This window comes from Punica granatum, chromosome 1 (assembly GCF_007655135.1).
Source record: "Punica granatum isolate Tunisia-2019 chromosome 1, ASM765513v2, whole genome shotgun sequence".
NCBI lineage: Eukaryota > Viridiplantae > Streptophyta > Magnoliopsida > Myrtales > Lythraceae > Punica > Punica granatum.
In genome coordinates, this window is record NC_045127.1 from 2,753,806 (window position 1) to 2,767,523 (window position 13,718).

Sequence of the window (13,718 nt, forward strand, 5' to 3'; positions counted from 1 at the left end):
AGTTTTGTTTCACCCCGAAAAAGGAGAAGGGAGCTATACGCCCACATGCCCAAGAAATAAGATCGGGTACTGAACTAAAACTCACCAATCATCCAGCAAAAAGATTGGATCAGAAATCATTCTTTGGCATCTAATCTTTCGACATTGTTTCTAGTTTTAAGCATATAGTTGTACATTTGATATCTGAAGTGCATTAGTTGCATAACGCCCACATATAGAAATCATATAGAGAAATGGATTACGTACAGTGATCAAAATTTCAGCAATTAGTTTTGGGGGATTCAGGCATGTTACTGAAGAGCACATCTCTGCAGGGGACAACGACGTGAAATCCTCCACTCTATACGCCTTCAACATAACAAAGCTGCGATCCGAGGCCAACAATCATGCCAATAGCTGAGCATGAATGCAAAGAACTGAGGACAGTCCGCCCAAGAATGACACCAATTGGTTGGAAGCTGAAACCTAATCTGTCACTCAGCGATCGAAAAGCAAATCCCAGTTAAGACAGCATATCAGATTCTGCATAAGTCGAACTTTACCGATTTGGGACAATATTTGGACAGAATGCAAATGACGGACTGACATACCTACTGCACTATACGTAATGGAAAAGCAGATCTGAGGACGAACTCTTTAGTCTACAACTCTGCCCCAGATGAACATCCCCAAAAGCATACCTACGCCAAAATCAATGAAGTTTTAACAGGGCCGAACAGAGGGAAATTCACACACTTTTCCTCAATATAGAATGCATATCATCAGTAAGATGGGAAAAAGGGAAAGAAAAACCTGTATTCACAATATTCGGGCCAGGCACAGCGAGCTTTGCCATAATCCCAGTAGCAGTCGTCATCCCTCAGTGGCCCACGCTTAGCTGATAGCATGATTTACTTATTAGTGGGACATGACTCGTTGCATTCCAAAAGAATAAACTTGAAATACTAGTACTTTTACCTTTTGTAACAAAGTGTGATTTCGCTTTTGGATGTATATCGTGCCACATCTGAAGCCAGACTTCCCTCATTAGAACTGGGGACTTAACAATATTCCTGTGATTTGCTACACTAGACAAGGTCAATCTATGCAGCTGAACTCGGACAAATACTTCAGAATTGTCAATCACCTTGTATATAAGAAACATGGGGAAAAAAATTAAAAATAAAAGGTGCATCCCCCACCTTTATCAAGCTCCCAAACTGCTGTCCTCTTCCCGGAGATACTTTCAGCATGTTCATAATAGGTTATGTATTTGGTCCTGGGAGATCTTGTCATGTTTGGAACAATATCTTCACCATGATGATGGTCCACATTCAATTGCACTTGGACGTCAGATCCATCATGCTCAGACTGCAAGTTCAGAAGCAAACAAAGATATTATAGATCACTGACGAAGAAAATTGCTCAGACAGTCCATGCTATTGTCTTTGGAACATCGAAATTCCACTTGTATTTTCTTGAATTACATTGTCATCAAACAAATGTTTTGAAAGGATACCTGGGGAGCTCTTATTATGTTCACCTTGTCTCCAAGCCAATTCTTGCACCAAGAAAGAGAATGATATGGAACCTGTACATAGAATACTAAATGCTCGGGAAACTTTCTTTTCTACGAACAAGAAACACAGGAAGATTTTCATCCTGTAAAGAAAATTATAGATTTTTTCATAGAATCTAAAAACGAGAGAAACTATACCGTCCCATCACCACTAGTAGTTCCTGGATTCCCTTCGACCAGGTTGCCCGACCTACATTGGTACAGAGACGTGAATTCATAATTTGCCAACCACCAGAACATCAGATATCTAGGGCCAAGACACTTGACAAGGATAATCTCACCTCGAGAAGAGAGATCCTTCAATTTCATAAATGACATCGGTAATGATCCAGTTATCAGGGTAAGGCTTGCCGCTTGGAGCAAAATAGTACCCGACCTAAAAGCAGCAGCCAAGATGAAACCAAAAAGTAAAACCATTAATATTTGAGATTCATGCAAACGCCAATACTCTTGAAAATACTAATGTACATTACGAAAATCAGTGATTGATTTATCTTCTCACACAAAGGAAGTGCGGAGGATTCAACATGTAGAATAAGGATCTCGGCTGGTAAAAAAATTTCAGTTAAAAAAGTTCCATGATACCTCTGTCTTTGAATCTATTCCATAGATGCAGAAAACATTCTTTATAGGTGGCCTGTCCCATGGAGTGAGTGGATTGAAAACAGGATCACGATGATATGACCTGAAATATGCAGTAATTTCAGCAAAAGCTTGAAGCAGGAATGAATATGAACCAGCATCATATGCATGCAGTGAAGTTCAGTAAATCCATTTTAAATGAGAAAGCACCACAATTTCGAAACTCAAGTTAGGTGCAGCTCTCAATTGATAAACATTCAGTGAAGGATGAATAGGCCATTAAGCTTGGCAAATACTGACAGTTTGCAGCAATAAAGAATCTATAAGCAAAGTCATGCAAATCAAATACCTAAATTTGTGGCCTGTGTGCTACACCAGGTGCTCAATATTATTTCTATTTGGACAATTTTAACCAACTGTTTTATTCTTTTGACACGTCTAACGGGAAATTATTACAGTGAGACATGTCCCGAGGTGCATTGGTCTAACAACTCCAAGAAACTTACTTCTCCAACTGATACAAAAGTCTCTTGCTATCTGGATCATAATCCTCAATTGCTTTGAAGAAGGTCCCATCTGCTATTTCCCGAGCAGAGAAGGACAGCTGAGTAGGGAGCCCACATTCCATGCTAGACAGATTGAACTCAGCAGCATCAGTAACTGATGGATAGGCATCAAATCCTGCAAAGAAGGGGGGCGATGGCGAAGCATAACACCATGAATTCTCTCCCCAGTCCCAAAAAAAAAGTATACATGAAATTTTCAGCTCTTACCGCGGACTGAAGGTATTTCAATATTGACTATATTTGTAGGCCATCCAGAGTAGTTTGATCGAAATTCCTGTTCTTCACAGTGGTAGACATGATGACCCTTTCTGTTCTTTCCAGAGAAGTGCTTTGAATATTCAGTGTCAGCTCTGCAGTACTTCGAAAACGGCATCATCCAAAGAAAAGAAGCGAACGAATTGACCAACAATCTAGCAGTCCCCTGACACCTCGCATACGTAAGCCATAGCAACATATTAGTATTCCAAACGCATCGGTACTGGAACCAACAAGATTACCGTCCCATGTATGGACCTTGCTGGAACTCTACTGTAGTCCTCTTCCATCACGTGACACTACTTTCAAGAACCATAACTCTGTTGAGTGGTGCAGTGTATAAGGAAACGAAAGATTATACTTGTCAGCATTCTCCAACATATGAACCTTATTTATATTGATAAATAAAGATGCCCAAAGCGGGATGATGGTTCCACCTATATATTAGGAAAAGTAAACCATGTGTTCTCTTCCAAAGTTTCTATATAGTGCAAAGTTTATAAACCCATTTTTTGAAAAAAGTATTCACGCTTTGATTATTAGAAAAGAAAACTACTGGAAAAAATGCAAATCTTATACGTCCTCAGTCCAAACGACAGGCATGCAAAAGCAGTTGAAAGGATAATGCTGAAAATGATTGTATTGGCAAAGTCCATTACCTGATAAATAATGCATGTCACCTCTCGGTTGGGTTGGGGTGGGGGGGGTGTGGTTTAAAAGTTGACCACTAGCTAATTTGGAATCTCAACTGGGGTGACTAAATCTTAACTAATACCATGAAAAATTTTATGGTCTCATGTTATTAAAGGATACCTAGAAGGAACTCAGCATTTCATCTAAGAGTAGATGGGAAACACAATTTAGGTAATGAAAATCCCTTGATAGAGTCAGTGAACACAAAAGAAAGGCTTAGATGGGAATTTCTGGAACAAAAAATATACATCTAACATGTGTAAAATAGAGAGGTGACCTCAGAAAGCGGAAGACCAAATGTGTGCCCAGAAAGTGTTCCCTTGACTGTCTCAATTGCACCAAGAAGTGGAGCCCCTGAAGTAACGAAAAACAGGGTCCCAAAGCTTATTTACAGCTTTAACAGTTTACACTCTAACAATAAGAATGCAAGCAATCAAAGTACAGATCAATCATACCAACAGCAAAATAGGCATGGATATGTTTGTCCAGCCACTGATTGTAGTGCTTCGGAGCAATTTCTAGCTTTAACCACTCCAAGAAGTAGAGAAAGACATTATTCCCTAATGAATGCGCAAACACCAAAGAGGGGCCTCCACGAAGCTTGACAGCAGTTTCAAATGTTATCCTGCAACAGCAACAAAAAAAAAAGAGAGAGAACTCCTCAACAAACGCGCAATCAAAGCTATATGTCCTAGGCTAATCATGAATCTGTTGTAGACCTTTTCTACCAACTCCTAGATGAACCAATTAACAATACTAACGGCACAGCACCAAAAACCATAACCTGATAACGTTCCTGCTTTGCTTTTATATATGAGTGGATAACTAGGGGTAAAGAGACACTTGCAGAACCTTTCGTCCCCCCCACCCCTCTTTCTGATATATAGTGAGAGCAACTTCATTTCTTTAAACCCCATCTCTGTAAGCGACGAAAACAGATATATACGTAACAATTGCTTTTGGGTGCAAACTAAGGTGCCTCAACTTGATAATGATGTATAAGAGGCTAGCTCCTACCTTAAGTGCATGTCCGAAAAGCTTTCATACCTAAGGAAAATTTCTTTTTTTATTGAAAATAATTGAGTAAGCATACTTAAGGAAATTTCACCAATACCAAATGCTAAAAATGTTCTCAACCAGCCATCTGCAACACCTATAAGGCTTCTGCCGCCAGCTTATATTCCATTCTCTCCCAAGAAGCCAAACTAAGTACAGGGAAATTACACAAGCCCAAAAATGCCATAGCTGTTTTTAAACCTCTTGAAATTAACCCCACCATCATCCAACATAACAGATTAATTATTTATTATATGAAGCAGAGGAGTATTGATATTGTCTTCAATTTTTAAAATCAATTCAACAAAAAAATATGTGTATCTGCAGCATCTAATATAAATGATTTAGCAATGAACTAGTCTACAAAAGATGCATTCTCGAAGCAGCTAACTAATAAATCAATTAATTCTCCGGAAAATTTAGCGACAAGACTATGTGCCATGGTCGTGTAAGATGAGCACACACTTTAACTTGTGAAAGTACAGATCTCTCTCTTCGAGCATTGACGGTGATAATCTCCAATCATATGGAGCCGCAATGATAGCATCAGCCTCGACACCGAATTCAATGCACCACTTTACCCATTCTTTCCATACTGAAGAAAGTGGACCTGCAGAGGAAAATGAAAGAAGCTTGAGAAAGAACCCCTTCTCCCCACAAAAAGACAGACAGCATCATAATCATTTGTCATCCAACTGAAGAACAGTTATGACTGATGGAGTTTCTCAAAGAAACACTACCTGTAATGTAACCGGGATCGAGTTCAGTTATCGCAGAGAGACCGCTATCCGGCCGAGATTTGCACTCGGGATGATCGGTCTGGTTATAGGGGTCTAGCAGCATGCACTTGAGCCAACAGTTGACGGCGGAAAGAAGCTGCGGAATACAACAAAAACAAGACTCTCACTCTCAGCATTTTCTTATCCAAGCCACGCTACATGCGGAGCCCGTTCATCAGCATACTATGTATAACACAACGCCCACAGCAGAATCTCCCGGTAGCAGGCAGCATGAACAAGCGAAACGACTATGTGCTTCAATTAGAATTATGACATGTCGCCAAACTTCGTAATGATTCTCAGTGGATCACAGCATCAGCTCTTGAGCAAATGTACAGGAGAAGCGTCCATGCGAAAGAAGCATCGAAGAGACGGAGAGGAGGAGGAGGAGGAGGAGGAAATTTAACCTTGGTGGTGTCAAGCCAGACAGGATCGAGAGGGTTGAAGTCGAGGGGGGAGTAGGGGCAGTCGAGGATAGACCAAGCTCTGAGCTGAGTGCAGGCGAACCCCGGTATGATTATCCCCGACATCCTCCTCTTCTGCTTCGACCTTATCTCCTCCTCCCCCTCCTCCTCCTCCGCCGCCGCCGAAGAAGAAAATCCGCTGCACGCCGCCGCCGCCGCCGCCACCAGCAGCATCAATACGACGAAGAAAGCAATCGCGCCTGCTCTCCTCGTAGCTCCGGCCATTTGCTACCTCGCCGGTACCGTTCCCGAGCTCGATGATTGGCGAGGAAAGCACCCGAAGAAGACGAAGGGAGGAGAGAGAGAGAGAAGATTGGCTCAGCGCTCTCTTTCTCCCTCTGCCCACACTGCTGACCGCTGGAGAGTTCTGAACTTAGAGATTGGCGTGTTGAACAGCCGGTGACAGGGCAGTTCGTTTTGTTTTTTGCTAAAACGAAACCGGGCCCACAATGCACCTGACTCCACACGTGAACCGGGTTCACATGCGCCCAAGGCTACTGTTGCAGTGGGCATCCATGCACCCGCCCCATGCGTTTCTTACTATTGGCCGTGGTCCCCCAACGTCCGGCTTTTGAGCTCCGCCCTTTTCGTGAAATTTCCCCATGGATGGATCGGACTTTTCAAGAGCTCGTGCACGTTTTGGATTGAATAATGTTCGTAAGACTTGTACATAATGAAAAAAAATCAACATTTGGAAATAAGATGAGCAAAAGGATGAAATCGTACAACGACGATCGATTTGTTTTATTACATTGTAAATGATCTTCCATTGTGTACATCGATATCGAACTAATAAGCATTTCTAAATTAACATTGCTTAGTAAGAGAGAGAGAGTACCGGTTCCGCTCGAGGATTATTTTTGACATGAAAACGGTTTAATTTAGTTATCAAATCATATATGCAGGAATATATATGTATGGAGAATAGAATTCTATATATATCACGATTGGTCGCAATAGTCAGTCTAGCTGTCCTACAAATGTAATATGTTTATGTGTTAATGTCCACACCATAGTAAACCAGAATCAGATAGCAATATTTCGTTCAAGTTGAGGAGACAACTATGTAATGTCTTCGCTTTGTGCAGTTGTAATTAATCATTGATTGATCTTGTCATGTATAGAAAAATCCGAATCGAAATATGCCGGGAAAAAAATGCAAATTTAACTTCACAAAGAAAAAAAGACAAAATTGATATTACAATATAAACTTTCAGCAAAAAGAAAAGAAAAAAAAATAGCATCATCTAATTGAGAAATCACAACTCAACTAAATTTTGGAGAGGGATGAAAATAACAAATAAAAGAAAAGTTAGAGTGGGATTTATTATTACCTAAAGAGAGAACTTTTAATTAGCTCCATTGAAGCTTATATATATCGGCTCTCATGGATTATTGAGGTGATAGAAAGGGCGTGCATGGAAGATAGAAGAGATAAGTTTTTTTCTCTTCTTTTTTCCCCCTAATTGAGGCACATTAGAAATCACCTCTCTACCCCTATTTATTGTTGGGATATGATTTTATACATATATGGATAGTATAATGTCATGGCTCCAAGAAAGAATTACTGAATGATGGAGTCCACAGTAATATGTCTTAAAATGCCACTGAATAAAAAAAAAATCTTATAGGCGATCGAGAATTTCCTCCGTCTGCTCCTCGTTTAAAGCTATACCGGAATATTGCTCAACAGATCCCATGTCATGTAGACCGGTCGATTCAAACAATAAACATATTATTATTGGTAAAAATTGGTAAATTATATTATGGATAGTTCAAATCAATACATAAATTATGCGGATAAAAAAATAAGGTCAAATATATTTCTTACAATTGGATGAGAAATATAAGAAAGCGCATTCTTCATTTCTCGTTGGACTACACAATTCAGAAATCAATTAATTAATAAAAATAAAACAATTAGTAATTTGAATATCATAGTTGAGATCAATACATGAAAATAGTGGATAAACAATTAGAATAATATTTTTTATCCTTGGATGAGGAAATATAAGTGGGGAAATTTTAAAAATTGAAACTTTGTTTGATAACAAAAAAATAACTTAATTTAACTTAACTTTACTTTATTTTTCCCCTAATTCAACAACATAATTATTACTAATTTTAATATTTTTTTTCAAATTCTCTCTCATACTTTTTCTTATCTATTATTAATTAATTTTTTAATACTTTTGGAGTCTCGCGATCATCTGTTCTTTATCTTCCCCGGTACACAAGCAATATGAAGAAGTCTACTAGCTCGAATTGGAGTACAAAGACCTCACCTCGATTGGCATTCAGAGTTGCAATGGATGTCATCCATCAAAGGCACGAAACTTGACATAATATATTTGAAACTTCTCTAATGCATTATATATATTGGATATGGCGTGAACGAAATGCAAGAATCTACGAGAAGGAGGCCATGTCTATATCAGCTTTCGTATAACCAATTATTGTTGAGGTAAAAGAGCGAGTTTTGGTTCTTGCCAACATTTCTTTGAAACTTGTACATTATGTCTATGCTGAATGTTTAGCTAACTGAATGGGGGTAGTGGAAAGTGAGTTATATGAATCGGCCCGTTTGTTTTCAGGGTTACAATCACAAAAACTTTAACTTTAACTTTAACTCAACCCACTACACAACAAAAATACACATTTTTCAAGTCAACTTTAACTTTAACTTAACACACTATACAACATTTGTCCTTTTCCACAATCAAAATCAAAGTTATTTTAACTCTGAAACCAAACGCCTCAGTTGTATCCCTTTGGGGATGAGTTGTTGTTTGTTTGATGAACCGCTTGGGTGAGTGATCTCCATATTATAAATATTTCTTGATTTTTAATGAATTTTATTACTCACCCGAAAAAAATTTAATACTAAATTATCTCAATTATTCAACATTTATTCCTCTATTCAATAACGCAATAATTACTTTTTTTATCTTATTCTTCAAATTCTCTCACATATTTTTTCCAACTATTTTTGTTTTCATCTCCTCAAATCAAACTAAATTAAATTAAATCAAACTTAACTTTGTTACTAAGCGCAATGTAAACTATTTCATAGTTGACGCATATAAATTTAGATATTGATCAAATAAAATTAAATGAAATTACATTAAATCAAAGTTAACTTTGTTACCAAACGCAATATAAACTATTTCATAGTTGTCGCTTATAAATTTAAAAATTGATCAGATAAAATTGAATGAAATGTAATTGTATGTATACAAATGCTTTCAATTGCTATACGTACCTGCTCTTTACAAACCCACTTTCTTAAAACAGATGAGAAATTGTGTTAATTGAAAACCAATATATAGGGACATCCGCCCCCCCTTTAATATTCTTTCATTTATCTATTTCAGTAAATACTATTAAATGTAATCATTATATCTATAATTATTATAAGTTACCACCACGTATATTATCTTATACAATTTTTAGTTGCCTTCTTAATTGGTTTGTTATATTCCATTCTATTATATATATATATATATATATATTAAATTGACTTTAAGAACAACAATATTCTATAATAACAATAATAATCCGGTGTAATTCAACCAATTTATTTAATAATTAGAATTACAACACTGTAATTCTACCAATTTGAATATTAAAATCGGTTAAAGTAGTTTTTCATTTAATTTAGTTTATTCAAACATATTTGTATTAAAATTGATATTCCCATGTACAATGCTGTAATTCTACAAGAATAAAAATTTGTGTAATTCGAATTGAAAATTTTACTCTATGTAGTTTATTATCTTTCACATTAAAATGTCAATGTGTCAAGCTTAATTAGTAATTCATTTGTAAATTACAAAAATTACATATTATTTTTTAAATATTAGTAATTTATTATTTTTTATACTCACACATCATTATGTCATTGTGTCAAGAGTTTAATTTGTAATTCATTTTGTAAATTTTAAAAATTATGTATTATTTTTAATATTAGTAATTTATTATTTTTCATAATATATTCTAATATATTAATATATCTATGTGTAAAAAAATAAAATTTCACAATTGTATATAATATTAGTAATTTATTATTTTTTCTAAAATAATCTTTTAGTAATTTAATTTGTAATTTCAATATGTCAATATATCAAGAGTGTTTAACTGTAATTTGTTAATATGCCAATGTGTCGAGAATATGAGAAGTCTTGGATGCCACGTAGTTGACACATAGCGAAGGTTGACACATGATAGAACCTGGTAGAGCAATGTGTCAAGGATATGAAAGCCTCAAATGCCACGTGTCAAGCATAAGAGAAGGCTTCAATGCCATATGGTGGAACCCGACGAAGTGTTCCAGCCATTATATATTACATATAGATTTGAATTTCAATCCTAAATGAATAAATTTGGTTACATCGGTCCTAAAATGTTTAATCCTCTATACACGTCTAGTCCAAATCAGTCAGTTTCCATTATATTCTTAGCATCATCCGGTCAACGAATATAGCTGAAAATAGCCGGTTTAACTATGTGTATAATTGACAATGCATTTTATGACCCAAAATTATTCATCGAGGACTCAAATTCAAACTTCTTTTTTGGGTTACACTGAAATTCAAACTTTAGCAATACTTATACCTCTAATCATTCCTTTACTAGGAGGGAGGCCCGTGCTATGCTGCGGGTCTCTAAAAATTATTTTTGTCACATTAACTTTTATAAGATTGAAGTATGTGAACATATATTATTAATATCAAAATTTATTGAATACTCTAATTTTCATAATATAACGTGACTTATTTTAAAACTGATTGAAAACTCTAATTTCGAAATTGTTTCAATTTTATGCATATATATGAATGAGGAAGAAAAATAAATGATAATTTTAATTACGTAATATCATAAGATAAGTATGAAAATTCAAAAGTTTATATGAAAAATTAAAATTTATAATGAAATAGTTTTTACATGTAAGGGAGAGAAAAATGAAGAATGTATTTATATAAAAATCGCAAGATTAGAAGAAAAGATGCGACAAACTAATACAGTAGTTAGTCATAGAGATTAGAAGAAAATTTTAATAAAGCAGACATTTGAAGGGAAGGTCCATGAAGTGACATAGTTCATTGAGATTAAGATGGACCGAATTAATGTATAGTAAGAAAGATAAAATATATTTTTCAAGCATTAGGTGATTAAAAAACTATCCAACATAGTTTTATATTAATTATGATTTATATTGTATAGCATATTTAAAAGGGTAAAACAGAGAGTTAAAAGAATTAAAATAAAATAATCGAGATAAAAGAAGGGGGAAAGAAGAGAATAAAGGAAATTATGTACCTATACTCCTTTTAATTTTATTATATAGTAGTGCTATTACAATTTTAGATATCTTTTAGTCACAAATATACTTGTTTATATTAAGTATAATATTTATATGCTTATATTAAGTATAGCATTTATATATTTATGTCGTCACTTCTTAAATTATAATACTTTACTATAATGTTGTTGCTAAACACCTATATTGTCATATAAAGTACCAAATGAAATCTACGAATAAAATTTAATTCCATGTCAGTTAAAATATATGTGGATACTTGAGTTTAGAAATAATTAAATGAAATTAACTCATTTTATTATACCATATATATTAATTTTTTGAGATTGATTAGTTGCAATCACAAATTTATTATTTGTGAGTCGTGACATTTTTTAAAATATATATGTGTGAGAGAGAGAGAATGATTGATTTAATAATAATAATTTTTTTCTTAAAAAGGGAAAGATAGACGAAAGAATTAGGGAGAAACAGAGACATCATAATAGAGAAATACTCCAATAGCACACTTTTTATCATTATTCGTTCATAAATTAATAGAGAAAAAAGTTGCGCATGGTCTCATTTTGAGAAAAAAATTATGCATGAACATTAAAATAGTACTTTACTTCACTTTTGTAGGATTTAACTTGTTTTAGTTAATTAATGTATAGATAGTTAAGACATGTTCATTTTGACATTACTTTTGGAGGATGTAAGAAGAAATCAAAAGAAGGGATGAAAATGAGAAACTATTAAAATTTGTGGGTAAACTTAAAAAGGAAGGAAAGAAAAGTAAGAATAATGAAAATGAAAAAGAAGGGACACATGTCTAGTTTAGGTTAAGACTATGGCAAACAAGAGTTTTAGTTTAATGTATGATCGTATGATTAATCAAAATTATTTATTTCTTAATCGTATATGTAGATGCGTATTATTAAAGAAAATTAACAAGAATTTAAGATGGTGATGCATATATCAGCATAATCATCATGATTCGACCAGAAAGTTTCGGTAACTCAATCGCGGTTCTTTATGTCAATTCCAACAGCCTGGTAAACTTCTCCGATCAGTCATATTTTATGCAATTATTAAATGATGATACAGGATTAAATAATTGATTCTCATGCACAATATTAGTGATTTTTTTTATAATTCCCGCGAAAGACAAAATGCTTTCAAGTATAAGGGTAATTCTTTTATTATAATGTCTAGATGGAAATAGAAATCTGAAGAATTTAAGAGTAATTCTATTCGAGCACGTTTTGATTGATTCTTTTTTTTTTTCCTTTTTAAACTAACGTTTTGATTGATCAATGTTTTTAAGAGCAAGGAATGAAACAATAACGTTAGGTAAGCACATTCCTCCGGATGACTTATTAGAGCTTCGTGCATGTTTGGATTAATTAGTGATAGAAAGAGCAAGGAACGAAAATCAACATTTGCAAATTTAAAAGAAGAAATCGTATCTCGATGATCGCATGTTTTATTATTACATTGTAAGCGAAGTTCTAATAAATATTTCTATATTGATATGATTTAGTAAAAGGGAGAGTACGCCTTGTTTGGTTTGTGGATGCAATTTTAAAATCACAATTCTAACTTAACTCTACCCACTACAAAACAAAATAACTCATACAAAGTCAAAGAGTGGACCCCATTTATACCACTTTTTTTTCACAACAAAATAATATAACTCATACAAAGTCAAAGGATGAGTCCCATTTAAACAACTTTTTTTCAAAATCAAAATCTGATTTTAAAATCCTACTATGAAACCAAACGCAACATACATGTTTCGCTCGAGAATTGTTTTTGGCATGGACAAACGGTTTTGTATGTACCTTTCCAGACCAAAAACAATCCTCAAGCGGAACCGATATTCTCTCTCTCGTCGCGGAACAATGGCCACCGCCATGGGATGGCCTTGCTATATTCCCAATCGCTTATCCTATATGTTCTATAGCTATAGCCGTCATATGAATGTCCGTCTCGAATGCAAAGAGCATCAAGAGTGGCGATGGAATATATATCTGCGGGAAATCTTTCGTATTACATTTCTATGAACTATGAAGCAATTGAGTTTGTTGCATCCAATTATATAGGAATGTATCTATGTATGAAGAATAGAATTCGATCTCTATATGTACGATTCGTTGCAATCGTCAGCCAGCTGTCCTGCAAACGTAACATGTTTATTTATGTGTTAATATCCACATAGTAAACAATAATAAGATTTAAAAAAAAATGGTTCGAGTTAAGGAGAGACAAATATGGAATGTCTTCACATATAGAAAAACCCGAATCAAAAGATGTGGAAAACAAAATGCAAATTTATCTTCACCCGAGACAATAATATGCAGATAACATTGATATATATTACAATATATAATGCTAGCAAAAAAACAACAAAAAAAAAGAGAAGGAAAGAAAATAGCATCATCTAAATAATTTAGAAATCGCAAC

General features: G+C 34.8%; 1 protein-coding gene across 2 annotated transcripts; it reads right to left on the reverse strand.

Moving 5' to 3' along the window:
- Positions 1–70: 70 nt before the first annotated feature.
- Positions 71–6,339, reverse strand: LOC116187642 (phospholipid--sterol O-acyltransferase). 2 transcript variants are annotated; one of them, XM_031516506.1, is made up of 16 exons: positions 5,897–6,338; positions 5,451–5,586; positions 5,176–5,320; positions 4,110–4,279; positions 3,932–4,008; positions 2,914–3,127; positions 2,647–2,821; positions 2,144–2,243; positions 1,840–1,934; positions 1,697–1,748; positions 1,499–1,570; positions 1,182–1,350; positions 958–1,062; positions 793–877; positions 591–680; positions 71–470 (listed from the first exon to the last, which is right to left on the reverse strand). In XM_031516506.1, the coding sequence occupies exons 1-15, from the start codon at positions 6,176–6,178 to the stop codon at positions 599–601; spliced, it is 1,959 nt and encodes a 652-aa protein (XP_031372366.1). In that variant the 5' UTR covers positions 6,179–6,338; the 3' UTR covers positions 71–470; positions 591–598. The 2 variants fall into 2 exon arrangements, 1 of the variants encoding a protein (XP_031372366.1); XR_004152118.1 differs by lacking the exons at positions 71–470; positions 591–680 and having other exon boundaries at positions 958–1,052; positions 5,897–6,339.
- Between the last annotated feature and the right edge of the window lie 7,379 nt (positions 6,340–13,718).